The sequence below is a fragment of the Engraulis encrasicolus genome, chromosome 21 (assembly GCF_034702125.1).
Source record: "Engraulis encrasicolus isolate BLACKSEA-1 chromosome 21, IST_EnEncr_1.0, whole genome shotgun sequence".
Lineage (NCBI taxonomy): Eukaryota > Metazoa > Chordata > Actinopteri > Clupeiformes > Engraulidae > Engraulis > Engraulis encrasicolus.
The window spans coordinates 9,723,621-9,741,120 of record NC_085877.1 but is presented as its reverse complement, the minus strand read 5'-3'; the positions used below and the strand labels follow the sequence as shown (position 1 = coordinate 9,741,120).

The following is a 17,500-nucleotide window of genomic DNA, read 5'->3' as shown; positions in this document are numbered from 1 at the left end:
ATCCCAATTGCAAATGAGAAAAAGACTTTACAATTGAGCTTTTGCAAGACATTGAAATATAATGCTGTTGCTAGTGATGTTATCATGACATATTACGTCCTGGTACGAGGCCACAAGCACAAGTGGAGGAAGCAAGGTCGCATATTGGAACGCACCCTGTGTGTATGTCAATATCTATCCCACAGTTAGTTTCCTCTGTCCTTCTGCCTCCTGCCTCAAGGTTCAACTTTATCGAGGATGTCTAAATACATCAGTGGTTCTCAACCACTTCTGAACAAATGCCCAAATGCCCTTATTTCTCTAGACATATTATCTTATAATATCACACATAATATCTTATAATATCAAATATATTATTTGTATAGGCCTACATATCAGTGCTTGACAATAACTTTGGCTAGTGGTTTTCCCGTGTCACTAGCCATTCAGCTATTCAAGCCACAACTTTTTGATATTATTAAGCGGGCTTGCCACACTTATAGTATTGTCTAAGTCCTGTTTATTAAGCGGGCTTGCATAGCAAGTCCCGCTTATAGTAATCTCTAAATCCTGTTTCTGTATTATTAAGCGGGCTTGCCATGCTTATAGTAATCTCTAAATCCTGTTTCTTTATTATTAAACGGGCTTGCCATGCTTATAGTAATCTCTAAGTCCTGTTTATTATTATTTATTAAGTGGGCTTACCACGCTTATAGTAATCTCTAAATCCTGCTTATTAAGCGGGCTTTTTAAAGTTTAGCTTTGTTCTCACAATAGTTGTTTTAAGCCAAGGCACTGATCTATGTAGAGATATTAAATATAAAACTGCTTAGCTCTGGCCCATAAGGCAAGCCCGCTTCCAGCATTTTCTGCAAGAATGCAATCTAGTTATTATTTATCTTGTTAATGGAAAACGTATCTCCTCCTAGGCCTTTCGATATAGAGACACTGTTCAAACACTAAAACTAATTCGATTTTGAAAGCCATTTTCAAGATGGCTGAATTCAAGATGACCAAATTTTTGTTTAGCCCATACCTTCTGACCGCATGGATGGATTTGTCCCAGATTGGATGTATTAATGCTTTAGGGCAGTGTTTCTCAACAGGGGTGCCGGGGCACCCTGGGGTGCCGCGGGCCTCCCTCAGGGGTGCCGCGGAAACAATATAATACATATTTGTCTAAATTGATAAGTTAATGCTAGTCAGTGGAATCTTTCATCTGCCATTTACACACAATAAAGTAAATATAGGTCGCCCTAGTCAGCTGCAACTTCGAAAGTAGGTCATGTGACGTCTCCAAATGTGTTACTTTTCTAAGCATATGTGGTAGCGGATGCGATGCCATGTTATGGCTTGTTGGTTTGGGGTGCCTTGAAATTTTTCATGAATTGAAAGGGTGCCTCGCCTAAAAAAAGGTTGAGAAACACTGCTCTAGGGTAGGTACATAAACTGATTTGATTTTGGAGGCCACTTTCCCCAAGATGGCTGAATTCAAGATGGACCTTCTTAAACTTGATGCCTGGTGGGTGCGTAGGTTCCAGTGGATTAACTTGAAGCAATGAAGGGGAACTTGCACACCGTTCTGCCGAATGCAATGTTGAACTTTTTATTGCATTAGAATCAAACCACCAAATAGAAACCATCGTTGCATTGATGATGGTCTGACTGTGACCGAAACATTTGCACCACACTTGGGTAGCACCTTTTTTGTTTTTCTAATGCAATAAAAAGCTCAACATTGCATTCGGCAGAACGGTGTGCGAGTTCCCTTTCTTTGTTTGAATTCCAAGGTGGACTGATTTTTGTTTGGCCCATAACTTCTGACTGGGTGGATGGATTTTCCCTCCAAATTATTTTGCTTTGTTTTCACAATAGTTGTTTTAAGCCTAAGCAAGGCACTGATCTATGTATTAAATATATAACTGCTCAGCTCAACTTTCTACTTGTAGCTCAGTAAGCATAGTATTTTTTACACAAACTGCGAAGGCAATGTACTGCTTTTTGACATACCAAGTCTGTTTTTACGTGAAAGAAAATGCAAACAAGGAAACATATTGAGTCTGCCGATGTGTGTTTACGGGTTTCGGTGGAGAACTACGGTAATCAGACTGCAGGCATTGTGCCGTGAGTGATGCATTGCTTTTTTGTTACTAATGCAGTCTGACAATGGATATTGGTGGTGGTGGTGGTGATAGAGAAAAGGAGTGATGAGACTGTACACGGCAAGAAACCCATTGGGCACAGGGGCAGAGCTGCAGGCAGGGCATTTGACCCTGGACCCATGGCCTTTACGCATTGCTGGTGGGAGCCCTATTTTGACCTTGACAGGCTGTTTGTGGGGGCCTATTAATGTTTTGCCCTTGGGCCCCGTGTGCAATTGTTCCACCACTGATTGGGGGGAGGGGATGTACGGTGGAGCATGGCCTTGGAGAGGTGAGGCCTGACAGTGGCACTTGGCGAGTGGTGATGGACGGGGGAGTGAGGAGACTAGACTGTACCCTTCTCGTGATGGTAGGGGCTGTAGGGTCTAGGCCCTTGGAGAGGCAAGACAGCTTCACTAGGGAGTGGTTGTGGTGATGGACAATGGAGTGATGAGACTGAAATCTTAAACACTGAATAAATATTTAAAAAGAGACAAATGAGGCAGTGTTTTGAAAAGGTCTTTGCAAGGAATGTCCCACTAAGATCTGGATCTTGTCAAAGGCCGTCAATGCCATTTACTGTTACATCTATGACACTTGAATAGTTAATACTAAAAATATAATGTAACAAAATTGTTTCCAATGTAGGCCTACTAATAAATGTATACGTACACAATACATACAGTATGTCAAATATACTTTTCATGATTTATGTAGGGAAACCTTGGCTCATATCTAATCACAATCCTTGTTTTTCTTAATGAGTCTCACCTGGGACACACCCATTGCTAACGAGCAGCAGGCCATAGTGCTGAGTGTGTGGCACTATTTAAGGGACTCCAGAGTGTTGGTGGTAGACTGACTAACTTTCAGACTCAAGAATTTTGGTGGTATCTTTTATTGTAGACAGCATCATGAGATTCCCAGTTGTGGTTGTGCTTGTCGTGCTGCTTAATGTTTTAGTCTGTGATGGTGAGTAGTTTTAAATTTGTCATTGCTAGATATAGAAAATGGCCATGAAGGATTTTTTTGTAACCTCTCAGCTTCTGCTCCAGTTCTAAGTTCTCTAAGTGGAATGCTCCAGCCAAAGGAAACGGAAACTCCTTTTTTTTCCCATAGTCCTTGACCTTTCTTTGGCACACATTCAAAAGTTGGAGGGTGGGCATAATTACAAGTGTTCATATTTCACTCCATTCCATTGCAGTAGTTATTGTTTTCCAAGTAGGTAGGGTGGAGATGTAAGACTATTTATATTTTCTATGCCTGTGTATTCATTGCGGTGTTCATTTAATGATGTGGGGAAACCTTTTAAATCTGTTCTAATTGCGTCCTCATTTTACTTAACGAGCCTCACCTGGGACACACCTGTACTCCTGAGTAGTGAAAAGCATGGCACCTCTTAAAGTTCTGGAGTCATGAGGTCTCTTGTATTGTTTTTGTTGTAATCATACTTAATGCATTAGACTGGGTTTGAAACCATTCCCTCATAACTTTGTGTACAAATTGTGCTGGCAGGCTTTGTGTAACCTTTCCGTTTCTGTTGCCAGTTTCCACCTCTTCGGTTAAAGGGGTTTCTCAAGGCAAAGGCAAGGCTCATCAAAAAGGTATGATGACTGTAATTTGAACAAATTGGTCACATTGTTGCTCAAATCATTGTAAACATCCTTTTTTCTGAGTAGTCACTACAATATGCTGTAGGATTGGCATTATGGACTTCTGATTTCATTGCATTAATATCTGTTGACCTGTTACTTGCCAGATCAACAGATCCAGACCAGACTCATGCCACAGCAGCCTAAAGGTACAGTAATGGGTTGTTGAGTGGGCACCTGTTTTCTCCATCTAGTTCTTTGTTACAGTAGGTGAACACAATGGGGAGCCGGGAGTAATCCTTTCTATGTAATTATTAACTCAACTGGCTTATTATGTGACCCTGACTCTAGTGGGGATGACTGCTCAAGCACCAAATAATAGACATAGACCACTTGTATTGGTTCTTTAACCCTCTGAGGTCTAATTGCCCTTGAGAGGGCAATTTGACATGTCTCCAAAAACAAATATGTAACTCTGTGAGTTTTTGTCATTGAAACATATAAGTTACACCATTAGAAACCTCAGACCTTCCAGATTTCAAATATATATATATATATATGTTGAATAAATTATATAGCTGGCCCAATTTAAAGAAAGTGAAAAGAAATCTTCGCATATTCTGTACTCTCTGCCCGTAGCAGCCACACGTATAGCTATTCACATGTAAAGTACCGGTGCTTGAGTGGCTATTCAGAGGTGACAACACGCCCCTTTCATCTAGGGTAAACACAGCCATGCTCCTCTCTTGGCCACAGGACAAAGAGAGTGACAGGGGGGTGTGTTATCAGAGCACATGGAGATTGACAGGGGGGTGTGGGCCATTAGAGGTTTTTCACACCTATCTCATTAGTATTCAAATGAGACAGGCAGTGGCCTGACATAGTGTTTATTTTTTGCATTTTGTATGAAAACAACAAAACATTTCTAAATGCCCTTTTTACTTTTATGCAGCCAACACATTTGTTTACAAGATTCAAACTTCAAAAGTCTTGGCTAGATATATTTATTGTGTGTTTTCTTGCACTTTTTGAAGACCTCTGAAACCTGTTTTTTTGTACAGTTGTGTTTATACTCAATTTAAATAAAACATGTTTGTATGACACCCAATTTTCTTTCAGATTATTTATTGTCAGGCTTTTCAGAATGCAACCATATATTTTACGCTTGCATAGATGCTTACTGTTAGTTGAAAATACTTGAAAATGTCAGGGTGGTGCAAGCAGCCTAAAAGCCTCTGAAAGGCCTTAGACCTCAGAGGGTTAAATGGTGGATGTAGAAATTGTACATGCAGACTGTTGTGGAATTTGTCCATTTCTATTGCCAGTTTCAACGGTTAATGACCTTTCTCCAGGCAAAGGGAGAATGAACAAAAGGGTATGCCTGTAGACTTTGAACAAATTGCTCCCATTGCTGCCCAAGGAAAGGTTGTAAGCAATACCCTTGGATCTTTTGAGTAGGGCTACCTCTACTATACTGGAGGATTGGCATAATACAGACTGCAAAACCTCTGATTTGAAATCTTTTGACTTGCATATGATGTGTGTGCTGGGAAGGGGTGGTTGGAGGGGGGGGGTGGATGCATTTGTATGTGTGTTGTCTGTCTGTCTGTTTTTAACCCTGTGAGACCAAAGACAATTTTCATGCTTGCATGATAATAAAGTATAATCTAATCTAATCTATTGTTGGCCAGATCCATTGAGTGAAGATGATGTGTCTGCTACCACAGCACACACTCCCTTGGATGAAGCCACGCCAGAATCTACAGGTACAGAATTTGTAATGATTATTGTGAAGCAAGTTCCTCTTCATGAAGTTTGTTCATACTGATAACAAAGTAAGGATGGTTCACTTAACATGTCAATTGTGTTTCTCAATTATTTGTTCACTGAACTATTGAGTGCTGAATCAACTTCCTACTTCTGTTTAATTGTAAAATACATTTCACTATTTGTAGACAATCTTGAAACCTCTACTTTTAATGTCTAAACTTGGATCAACGATTGAGGGTCTTATTGGCCAAAGATGTGCTGTTTTTGTAAGCCATATAGGCCCTCTCTGCAGTGCATAATCCAGATGTGGATGAGGATGATGACCGAGGTGATGGTGATAATAGCCAGGCTGTGGGAGATGATGGTCTAGATGATGGTGATGAGGATTCTAATGACGATTCCTCTGAGGAAGGTATGGAGCAAGATGTTCATGATCAGCCTTCCTTGCACACAGATGTAGCAGCTACCAGTTCCTCCAAAAATAAGACCACCTTGGATGGTACTCGTAATATGCCACAACTGTCTGCAATGCTTCTGATTGCTTCCCTTGCATAACTCAGGTGAAGATGACTCTGACAGCCAAGCTGAAGAGGGCCAAGGAGACAGCGCTGAGGATTCTGACGGCCAGTCTTCTGAGGATTCTGACGGCCAGTCTTCTGAGGAAGGTAGGGCGCAAGATTTTTTTTTTTACCGTCTTCACCCATGGTCAGTTATGGTGTAATTATTAAGAAGGTGCTGTTTAAATCTGCATATTTGAATTCTTCACTTTCCAGTAGGAACAATGTATCCCTACACCTTCATCCATGACTGAACTGCACTTCAGCAGGACGCCCAACCTCATATTGCTCCAGGGAATGAGTTCTGTAGCTGCAAGTCACTTGGCAGAATATCAGCTAAGCGTATAGTAGGAAATTCCTGGGGCCTCATTTATCAGTTCGTAGAATGTCTTCTAAATTGTGTCTTACGAGTGAAATTTAGAATGTTTGCAAGTACAGAAAAATCGGGATTTATCAAACGTGCGTTGGCTGCTCCTACGCACATGTCTGCATGATAAATCCCACACCTTCCAAATCAATGTGCACGCGCGCATTCGGGGTAATTTGCATCCTGAAACACCTCCAAGTAACCATGTATGGTGTTAAAATATATTCAAATGCCATGTTAATTCGAAGGCGCCACCCTGTTTGGACAAAACATGAACACACGCCAGTCGAAGCGCTGGCGGGAAATGCGGAGATAAAAACATTTCCGCGGCAAACGTGGAGGTGCTTTCGACAGGAGAAGGACAGTGTTTCAAAATAAGTAAAATGCACATGGACGAAAACACTGTAAAATAGCACACTGTCATGCTCCATTGTCATTCAAAGTAAACTGTACCTTGCATGGTACCTTGTTTGCAATTTCGTGTTTCTTCCACTGGCACGCATGGTCTGAGGTGTGCGTAGATTTGGGCACATTTCTACGTTCAAGTAGGGGATACCGGGGTTGGTTGTAACACTTTTTAGTTAAATCTAATTTCTGCTACATTGGTATATGGTAAGGACACCCTTTCTGTTCATAGTTATTGACTGATGTCTCAGGTTCATTTGGATAGTCTTAGATACAGAAGACTCCTTTCTCTTAAAAAGATATGGATTGTCAAAGGCACCTTGCACAGATGTGACAACCAACCCCATTGCGGGGTAGGTTGTCACACCCCTTGGGGTTGGTTGTCCCTGTGTTATTGTAATGGTGAAAATGGAAAAATAGAGACATATTTTAAATTATATATTTTTCATTATTTTCAATGAAATATGAAACTAAACTACACTGAACTGATCTCATGTGTATAAAAGCATCAACTACATTTTAAAAAGCCATTAAATTCATTAAAATGTCAATTTTGAAATGAAATTCATTCCAAATCATTAATCCATAAATGTTATCCATAAGTTCATAAATGTTAAACACAAAGCCAACCAATCCTCAATCATGTAAACATACAGTGCACAGGACAAACTTTAGCCCAATAAAAGTCATAACAATGCCAGTACTAACAACTTTGCAATGTAATTCATGTGACGACCAACCCCGAAAAAATTGTGACGACCTACCCCAACTGACATTTTGAGCTATTTTGGAGGCTTGTGTCGACATGCATTACTCTAGCTCCGAAAGAAACTAACCAATTTGTAGCTTTACCTTTACACTTTCAAATGGCAATATTTATTGTGACATCAACTTAGTGTCATGACTTATAAGAAAAACAATTGAGTCATCAAAAGTTGGTTTTGCATGTGAAAAACACTAAGTTGTCTCACTTCAAAGTGATGCTGTTTTCACCTCCACTATCAACGTAGGTGACCTTAGACCCCAATTCTGAACAGATCTTTGTAAAAACGTTTGATCTATGCCCTATATTGGCTGAGATATGATGACTGACAACCAACCCCGGTCTCCCCTACATGTTCATAAATCCCACACTTTACTCAGGAATGATCGCACGCACGATTTACGCATAGATCTATGCCTAAGAATGCTTGATAAATGAGGCCCCAGGTAATCTCATAACTGTCTGCACAGTTTATTCTAACTGCAAATACTTTTTTGCGTGTTTTATTTCAGGTAACACCAGTGAGGAGGATGCCAGGTAGTCCACAAAATGTTCATCGGAGACTAGAAGAAGGTAAACAGGCTTTCGTGATCAGCTCTTGTTTTATCCTGTGTATTTTAGTGATTACATTTGGACAGTGGTAACATTTAAGGGAAACAGGGCAATGTGTTGCAAAGCTTGTGTGCAGTGACTTTGGGTTTTAGTCATCCTCACTTAGAAGCATTTGAAATGTTTATACCTTGGAAGCAGATTGACACTTGTGGCTCTTGTCTCCCCCCTTTTAGGTGCTGTTCGCCCCCCTCAAAATGCGATGAGCGTGTCTACAAGACATGTTGTCTGAACCGCTGAATCTCTCAACTAACTAGACTGCTCCGTCCTATTGTTGCCGCTTGACTTGTTTAATGTATGACCTTTCGGACAAGAAATAAAAAGAATAAATCTGTTATTTGTCTCTCCAGTCTTTTCTGCATGATCACATGTTCCAACTACACTGTGTGCAGAATTATTAGGCAAACATGTTTTTTTGACCATATTGTCCATTTTATGCGTATTTTCTGCCACCAACCTTTATGAACATGAAAACCTATTGGATTTAAGCATTCCAGATCACGCATATGTGTATAATAAGATGGGGGTGTGATCAAAGGAGCCCAACACCCAATATCCGGTGTGCATAATTATTAGGCAACTTTGCTTTCTCCTGGGAAAATGGGCCACAAAATGGATCTAACAAACTCTGAAAAGTCTATAAACAATTTTGAAGTCTTCCAGAGGGATGTGGCTCTCTTGAAATTGGCAAGACGTTGGTAACGTTAGCACAGAAGTATCAAATGCACCGTTGCAAAGTCATCAGTCTCGCATGAAATGTCACTGCCAAAAATTTGAAGAATTTAAGGTGAAACTACAAGAAAATTATTACCCTGCAGTGCTATCATATTCCAGAATACAAACTTACATCAGGTGTCCAGAAGAACAGGTTGTTGAGCACTCAGACATAGCAAAGGTAAGAAGGGATGACACCAGACAACCATTTAACAAGTTAATTAAGTCAAGACTGGGTCAAGAAATACCCTAGGACAGAGTTTTTAAAGGTATTATGGACTGGTGAAAGTGACAATTGACAGACAGGGTGGATGAGCCCATAGCTGGATCAGTGAGGGAAAAGTTTGCAACTTTCAAGAAGACAATGGTATTTATGCAGTATTCTGCTGGCATTTGAGTAGAACTCAGGAACTCATCTGAGTGTGCACATTACCGATCTAGCCATGGGCTCATCGATCTGGTCCATTAACAGTCACTTTCACAAGTTCATAAAACCATTGACAAAATTGTCTAAAGACCTTTCTTGACCCAGTCTTGACTGCATTTCTTGTTGAGTGGTCTTCAGGTTTCAACCTATTTTACCTTGGTCATGTCTCTGAGTGCTGAATACAATGTTCTTGTGGACACACGATGTAGGTTTCAGTTCTGGGATATAACAGCACTGCAGGGTAATCATTTTGTGATAGTTTGACCGTCAATTCTTCTCAATCCGGCAGTTACTTTGTGAGCACAATGCATGTGACACTGATGACTTCGTAACGGTGCATTTGACGGATATGACCAATATCTGGGCAATTTCAAGACAGCCACATCCCTCTGGAAGACTTCAAAATTGTTTATAGACTTTTCAGAGTTTGTTAGATCTCCTTTGTGGCCTATTTTCCCAGAGGAAACAAAGTTGCCTAATAATTATGCACACTAATTTTGCCCTGATATAGGGTATTGGGCCCCTCCGATCACACTGTCTCTTATTATACCAATATGCATGACCTGGAATGCTTAAATCCAATAGGTGTTTATGTCCACAGAGGTTGGTGGCGGACAATATGCATATGATGGACAATATGGTCAAAAAACATGTTTGCCTAATAATTCTGCACACAGTGTAAATCTAATGACTAGCTCAGATGACTATCAGATGGTGCAGTTCCTTAGCTGAGAGGTCCAAGGTGGTTATGGGACTGTAGACTGTGTATGCACCTTCTAGTGGGGTGGGAGGGTGGATGGGAAGGGAGTGATATTTTTGACAATATATGAGGGTGCCATCAGTCTAGTGTGTCATTACCCAGGGGACCATTCCATCATTGACGCTGAATGCAGCAGTGCTTGCGTGCAAAATCCCGGGTTTCAACTAACGGCAGCTTAAACTTCAGGCTGAAACCATTCACCACTGAAGACCAGCAGCGTATAAACGTGGCTCACTTCAGTCGTGCCCATCAAAGCTGGCATTGCGCTCATGCACGTACAGGGGGAAGTCCATATCTACGATTTGTCAAATGCGGTCTTGTTGGCAAGTCGGGCATGCGTTTTCAAATTAAGCTTTTAGCGTGGATGCAGTGTAAGCGGCAACGCAACTGCGCCTTACATGAGCGGCCCGTGTTCGATGCCCACCTTGCGCTAAACAGTGCTCGAAGGCGGAGGTCCTGACATTGTAAATTTCAGTGCGTAAAAATACATTTATTGCACTTCATGTCTTTTGTCTTTCAGAAAATAATTCTTTTCGGATAAAGAAAAGCATAGGGCCTAGGTGAAACATTTTGCAGAGAGCATTCGCTGAATCATTGCAATGTAAAAACCAGGGGTCGGCGTCTGCGAGGTGGTTGTGAGGTTTTTTTTTAATTGCCTACATGCTGTCAAATGTAGGCCTAAAGGTGTACAATTAAAGGGGTGTGCCACTATTTTGGGGCTCAGTACTGTTAAAATCCCTGCCCTAGGTTTAGTAAGGAGGAAATTGGTCCTATTTTTCACGTCAGTGGCTGTCTTGTTTTAGACTCCCTCTGGGAGGTGAAATGTTAGTGATGGGCCAATGAAGCTTTGTTGAAGCTCTGAACCATTTAGGCACGTTGCTTCAAAAATTGGGTTAGTACTTGAAGCTTCAGTAACAGGGCCCTCTCCTGGTGAAGAGCCATGTTTGCAATTAAACGAGCTCAATTCGATAAGATGAGATGTTGTGCCCTCATCATCTGCGACATTACCCCCAATATTGGACTGAGCTCATACTTTTGCACACTAACTTCCAGACATTTGACATTTTGGGCTACTGATGAGGCAGTTGAGGTAGACGAAATTACAAAGGCTACGATGCCACATTTATTTATTTATTAATTTATTATTAGGCTATTTTTTGGGCGATCAGAATAAAGCGTTGCTGAACATTAATGTCTTCTCCTTGTTGTGTTCATAACTTATGATGTTGTCTACTTGTCTATCAAGTGGCACTCATAGGCCTAATGACTGTCAATAAAGTATCTATTCTCTCCACTGCAACCTGGCAGACGCCTCTGCAACAGGCCAAACACATTTGCGCACGCCTGCTGGTTCGTGTGGCAGCGCGAAACACTGCAGCTGCTTTCGGAAAACTGAACCAGTTTACTGTTTAATACGTAATATATCACATGGTTTTTCCGTACTGAAGCAAACTTCGGAACAGTGGTTTAATGGTTTTCGCAGTTGATGGTTTGAAACATGTTCCGGCGCACTTGTGCCAGACTGCCATCACTACGAAATGTAGCTAAGCCAGCGAGAGTCAATCTAAACGTGTAGCACCAACCCCTACACATGATTTGAGAAACATTTTCTTTTACTCTTAATTGACTCGCAATGCACGCTTGTTTATATCGAGTACACATAGCAAAAAAGGTCTCCTAATTGCCGCCTTGGCAGTTGGGATTGTTGGGACTATTTTTTGCTGCCCACGAGCCGTGCGGAGTTTTACATGCTGAATTACTGCTGTTTCACAACAACTGACGAGCTGGACTGACAAAGAAGTTGAATCAGCTTAATCCATGACTAGGCGAAAATTTGAAAAAATAGCAATAAAATGTCATTAATTGGTCTAAAAACATATGGATACATATTATTGAAACTTTAGTGGCTCCATATACTCCCTAAATATGAATTTCTATTATTTATAACATTTGAAAAGAAAAAACAAATTTGATTATCAAGGATATTATCTGTCTATTACCGTATGGGTTAATTTGACCCTAAAAGAAATAGACATTTTCCCAAACATTCAGAAGGTTTTTAACTCCAACATTCATTTTCCTTGAATGTTTGAATGTGTATCTATAACACAAGTATAATAGTTAGGTAAGAACATGGATACATTGCCAACCAAGAGTTTCGGGAACATCATAGAAAATCATTGTTTTCTACATTATTTCAACGCTTGAATTAGTGTGAAAGAAAAAATCATAAGGAGCATAAAAAAGCATAAGCAAAAATGAGCATGTGTTCCTTGTAGACTTATTACATGTTCATGGTAGTGGGGTAATGTTTGAAGGAACAGGGCTAGCAAATTGTATGTTTACTTCTATTCACTATGTATGCCCACTGGAGAACTTGTGGTATGGACGTCAATGTGTATGTCCTTCACAAAAGTTACAGCTGTTGCTGTTCCTGCCTTCTCTATGTCAGGTAACAGCAGTTTATAACCAATGCTGCAGACAACTATGTCAATTTGGAACACCATACTGAATAGAGGAGAAGAATAGCACCATTATATCTCTCAACATAGCAACCAACCTTGAGATCGCATCCATCTAAAGAAGTACATCGGCTTGTCACCATCAGAACAGTCCATTTCAATATTTGGATCACAATCATAAAGCTTCTCTTCAAATATACCATCACTTATAATTATGTATGCTGGGCACAGAACAGCATGCACAGCAATGCTGACTATATGTGACCCATCTTATGCTAGTGTGTGTGTGTAGTGGGAGGGTGCAAAGTAGCTCCCAGGGTACAGGGCTGGTGGGTAGGGGGGTTGCTGTGGTGGTTGCCATGATGGCACTATAGGTACAACAAAGTTCAGTTGGTGGATTTTGTCAAAATGTTAATGCTGTATAGCCACCACTGTCCAAAATGTTGCCGTGAATTAGTTTTAGGCCTCCCCCAAGTCATTAGTATATTTCAGTTATCAGGGGCCAAACAAAAGCAACATTTTCAGAAGAAACAGGGCTAAATAGCTTATTTTCATGTATTTCACATTATCTAAACATATTTTAACATTTATTTGCAAAATATGGATGTTCCAATCATGTTTTATACACTTGAAACAATTGGGGTCAAATTGACCCCAAGGAACACGTATGTAACCAAAATGTGTACAGCACTTAGGAAAAACATTTTTGTTGAAATTTCACTTTTTTCACATTCATCCCATCTATTTAGGAAAAGTCATCAAAGAGGAGGCAGAAGACATATGTACTTCATGTATTTTTCAGGTGTTAAATATTAAAAGGGGTCAAATAGACCCCAAGGATAACAGGAGGGTTACTTATATTGTATATTTTATGATTTCAAAGCACCGTTAATGACATTTTATATCCTTTGACAGTATCTAAAATCAACAGCAACTATTCATCAACAATGCATCAAAGTATAAATTCCAATGGCCAATAAAGGAATAAGTAATTTGAATACACAATATGTATCTATTCAAACAACAAAACAAACAAAAAATGTACTACCAGTTGTTTTAAAAGCTATTTCTCAGATATCTAATCCTTTGGTGTGACCTGTTTGTCCTTTGGTGTGATACTGCAAAGTGTCACACCATAGGACTTTTACCATCACACCATAGGACTTTTGAGCTTTTGAGTTAATTTAAAGCCATGTCGTTGCCAAATGAAATACAAAAATATAAAAAATATACAGTATTGTCAAAATGTATTTTATGGCTGTCACGCCAAAGGACTACAAAACTAATACTACTACAACAAAACTAATACTACTTCTACAAAACTAATCTTGTGGTATCAAAACGTAATTGATTGATTGAAGAACTCTGAGAGAAAAACACCAAAATCCACCCTTGCCATTGGCTTCTTCAGGGTCTAAAGTCACAATTTAAGTACAGCTGGAGCTTCAAAAATATATAATTATCCACTGAATTACCCAAAATGTGATGTCACACCACAGGATATTGTTTTCTGTGACAAAGTTTCATAAGTCCACACGGTCTCAGAAAAACAGGAAAAAATGTAAGCATTGCCACTTGCTAAAATAGACACCTTGAAAAACATGCCAGGGTTGTTTAGACAAATGACTGAGCTTTGATTATTTATTTAAAATGTTTTAATATGGAGAACCAGGCTTGTGACCGTCACACCATAGGAAAAAATTGACATTTGACTCAAAATTAAGTATACTTATTTAAACTCTGGATTTATTACACATTACTGTTTTCACAACTTAGACATTAGTTTAATCATTTAAAAACATTGACCATTTTGAAAGCATGAATTTGCTTAATTTTAAGAGCCTGTGACAGCAAAATGTACACGTCACATCATCTACCCATATATAACTGCTCAGCTCTGGCCCAAAAGGCAAACCCGCTTGCAGCATTTTCTGCGACAATGCAATCTAGTTTTTCTTCTTCTTCTTCTTCTTTACCATGATACTATATATCTAACCTCAGATAATGGGGTTCTAATGCGAGAAGATGACCGCAAATTGTTCTACAATTAATAAATAAATAAAACAAATAGAAAGATAATTGAGCTTTTTCTTGAATTTAAATGAAAAAGAATGATACACAAGGTGTAAACAAAATAATCTTGTTCCCTGACAAATTGGCTAGTGACAGTGAAATTATTACTATTATTATTATCCTGAATTTCCCCCTGGAGATTAATAAAGTTACTCTACGTACTCTACTATTAAGTTTTACCAGCATTTGGCCAGTTGGCAGGTGGCAGTGTCAATGTCTGATACATATGTAATAGTGCAAAATTGTCCTTGCTTCATGGGCACCTGTACTGAAACAGTTACTGAACAGTCCCTCTATCTTCTGCAGTGTTGCTAGATTGGGCGGGTGCCCGCCCAATTGGGCTGCTTGGGATGAGCGTCTGCGGGTAAAAAATGGAAAAATTAGCCATTTGGCGTTTTTTCCAACCGTTTTGGGCCCATAGAAGTCAATGTAATTTGTTGAATTTGGGTGGAATTTAGCGAATATTGGCGGTTTTTGAGAAGCTTTTGGGCGGGATTTGGTCAGACATATCTGGCAACACTGATCCTCTGTTCAGTGCCCATGATACAAATACGTGCAACTCAGGGTTTAATAAAACCTAAAATACAAATGTAATACGAGCACAAATACAAACTCAAATGAATAATGGTAACTGAAGAAAGAAAGAAAGAAAGAAAGAAAGAAAGAAAGAAAGAAAGAAAGAAAGAAAGAAAGAAAGAAAGAAAGAAAGAAAGAGAAAGAAAGAAAGAAAGATGAAGAAAATGTGCTCTTTGTCTCGCATAATTGCATGATTCTCATAAACATTTATTGTGTTTGGCGGGGAGGGACGATGACTGTGACATATTTGCTTAGTTTGAAAGGCCAGCTACTTTACTGTGTTCCCCCTTCTCTCTCGGTCTCTCTTTCTCTTTCTCTTTCTCTTTCTCCCTCTCTCCGTCTCTCTTTCTCTTTCTCCCTCTCTTTCTCTTTCTCCCTCTCTCCGTCTCTTTCTCTCCCCCCCCCTCTCTCTCTCTCTCTGTCTCTCTCTCTCTCCCTTTAGCTCTCTCACACCCTCTTTTTCCTCTCTCTGCCCCCCCCCACCTCTCTCTCCCGTGAAATTCAAATTCAAAAAAGCTTTGTTGGCGTGGCATGGAGGCAACTATGCCAAAGCTAACAGGCAGTATTGCAAACAGACACAATATCTGCTTGAGAAGAAGTAAAACAATGTGCTCTTTCTAGTCACGGTCTCTACTCAACAGGCACGCAGACTCAACTATAATGCTGCTACAATAAACACAAAAGCACCCACAGACCCACACACTCACTGACTTACGTAGTTTGCGTTGTCCAGGGGGCATTTCTCGAAACCATATTACTATGCTAACTATATTACCTACTGTACTTTGTTGTTTGCAATACATATTCCCAATGGCAACTACCCAAGTTGCTAACTGGCTAACAACTATGCTTTCGAGAAGTTGTTGAAGAAATCTATGACAAGCAGCTCCTCGTCCTCACTGCTGCGCCCTATGGTGTGTGTGTGTGTGTGTGTGTGTGTGTGTGTGTGTGTGTGTGTGTGTGTGTGTGTGTGTGTGTGTGTGTGTGTGTGTGTGTGTGTGTGTGTGTGTGTGTGTGTGTGTGTGTGTGTGTATAAGTGTGTGTGTGTGTGCAAGGTCTTACATAGTTCGTGCTGTCCAGGGTTGTTGGAGAACTCAATGACGAGCAACTCCTTTCCCTCACTGCTGCGCCCGATGGAGTGTGTTTGTGCGATGTCGGGACAGCGGGCCGCCGTGCGCTTCAGTGTGTTCACCAGCTGGGAATGTGTGTGGTACACAAACTGCAGGATGGTGGCCGGCTCCTGGGGCGCTACGCTAGCCGCTAGCATCTCTGGAGTCTCCTCACCTGCCGAAAGAAGACAAAAACGCACACACACATAAACGCACACACACATACACACACACACACACACACACACACACACACACAGCGCAAACTATGTAAGAACTTACATACACACACAGACTAGCATCTCTGGAGTTTGCTCTCCTGGTGAGAGAACACATAAACGGGTCAGTGACGTTTCAGCAGTAGCACACGTCAGGGCGGCGCAACGACAGCTAGGGCCACTTTTCTATGGAGTGTTTGTTTGTTTGTTTTTAGCCCATTAAGACGCAGCGTTACAAATTTGCTGCTACCAGAATGGCAATGACCAAGTCGTGGTGCATTACTAAAGGCCTTGAGTAAGGCACCTAACCCCCACGCTGCTCCCCGGGCACCACTCAGCAGGCAGCCCACTGCTACGGACTAGTGTGTATACTTCAATGTGATTCACTAGTCCAAATGGGATAAATGCAGAGAAAGAATTTCCCCTACCTAGGGGACCAAAATTGGTTCCAATCCAATCCATTCCAAATTAGCTCCAATTGGCTTCATTATCATAGTGCTATGGTACTTAACTTTTGAATGACTGTTACAGCGTGCCACTGGAGGTACGCAGTGCATTAACCCTCTCCAGACTAGGGGGGGGAGGGGCTAAAAGTGCCCGCACCAACTTTGATGTATAATTCCTTAACGACTACGAAACTTGGTGACTTTTCCTAAAATTGAGTTGGCTACAGTTTAGTACCAAAAGATTATGTTTATCATTTTGCCGTTGCCATGGCAACGGTTTTCTGACAGGTATGTCTGATCGAAAATCACTGATCTAAGTCTCATTATTGTTCCTCTTTCATATTTTTTTGTTATTACCATTAGCATCAGACAGCTTTGTGAGCATTAAAGTAGTCTGAAGCATATAATCATTAAAACTTAAGTGCATTACCTAAATTTGATGGAAAATACATTATGGCGAGATTTTGGGCATTATAATCAGATGATGTCATAATGACGTCATAATACCAGATAACAAAAATTATGTCATTCA

At 40.4% G+C, this 17,500-nt stretch overlaps 2 protein-coding genes across 3 annotated transcripts in view; one reads left to right on the top strand and one right to left on the bottom strand.

Annotated features, from left to right (window-relative positions):
- The window catches only part of LOC134437950 (carboxypeptidase Z-like), a 40,690-nt gene that overhangs the window by 12,335 nt on the left and 10,855 nt on the right, over window positions 1–17,500 (bottom strand). The window contains exon 5 of the mRNA XM_063187527.1: window positions 16,258–16,479. Coding sequence (XP_063043597.1) covers window positions 16,258–16,479 — 222 coding nt within the window. The remainder of the gene's footprint in view (window positions 1–16,257; window positions 16,480–17,500) is intronic.
- Window positions 2,966–8,516, top strand: LOC134437951 (uncharacterized). 2 transcript variants are annotated; one of them, XM_063187528.1, is made up of 8 exons: window positions 2,967–3,092; window positions 3,668–3,724; window positions 3,880–3,921; window positions 5,404–5,478; window positions 5,775–5,894; window positions 6,043–6,147; window positions 8,087–8,147; window positions 8,360–8,516. In XM_063187528.1, the coding sequence occupies exons 1-7, from the start codon at window positions 3,035–3,037 to the stop codon at window positions 8,113–8,115; spliced, it is 486 nt and encodes a 161-aa protein (XP_063043598.1). In that variant the 5' UTR covers window positions 2,967–3,034; the 3' UTR covers window positions 8,116–8,147; window positions 8,360–8,516. The 2 variants fall into 2 exon arrangements, with proteins under 2 accessions (XP_063043599.1, XP_063043598.1); XM_063187529.1 differs by lacking the exon at window positions 5,775–5,894 and having other exon boundaries at window positions 2,966–3,092.

Excerpts from the sequence above, each read along its gene's own strand:
- LOC134437951 (XM_063187528.1), top strand. The coding sequence starts at position 3,035 with ATGAGATTCCCAGTTGTGGTTGTGCTTGTCGTGCTGCTTAATGTTTTA. Across the intron at positions 3,093-3,667 it reads TAATGTTTTAGTCTGTGATG|TTTCCACCTCTTCGGTTAAA; the intron begins GTGAGTAGTTTT and ends TTCTGTTGCCAG. Across the intron at positions 3,725-3,879 it reads AGGCAAGGCTCATCAAAAAG|ATCAACAGATCCAGACCAGA; the intron begins GTATGATGACTG and ends GTTACTTGCCAG.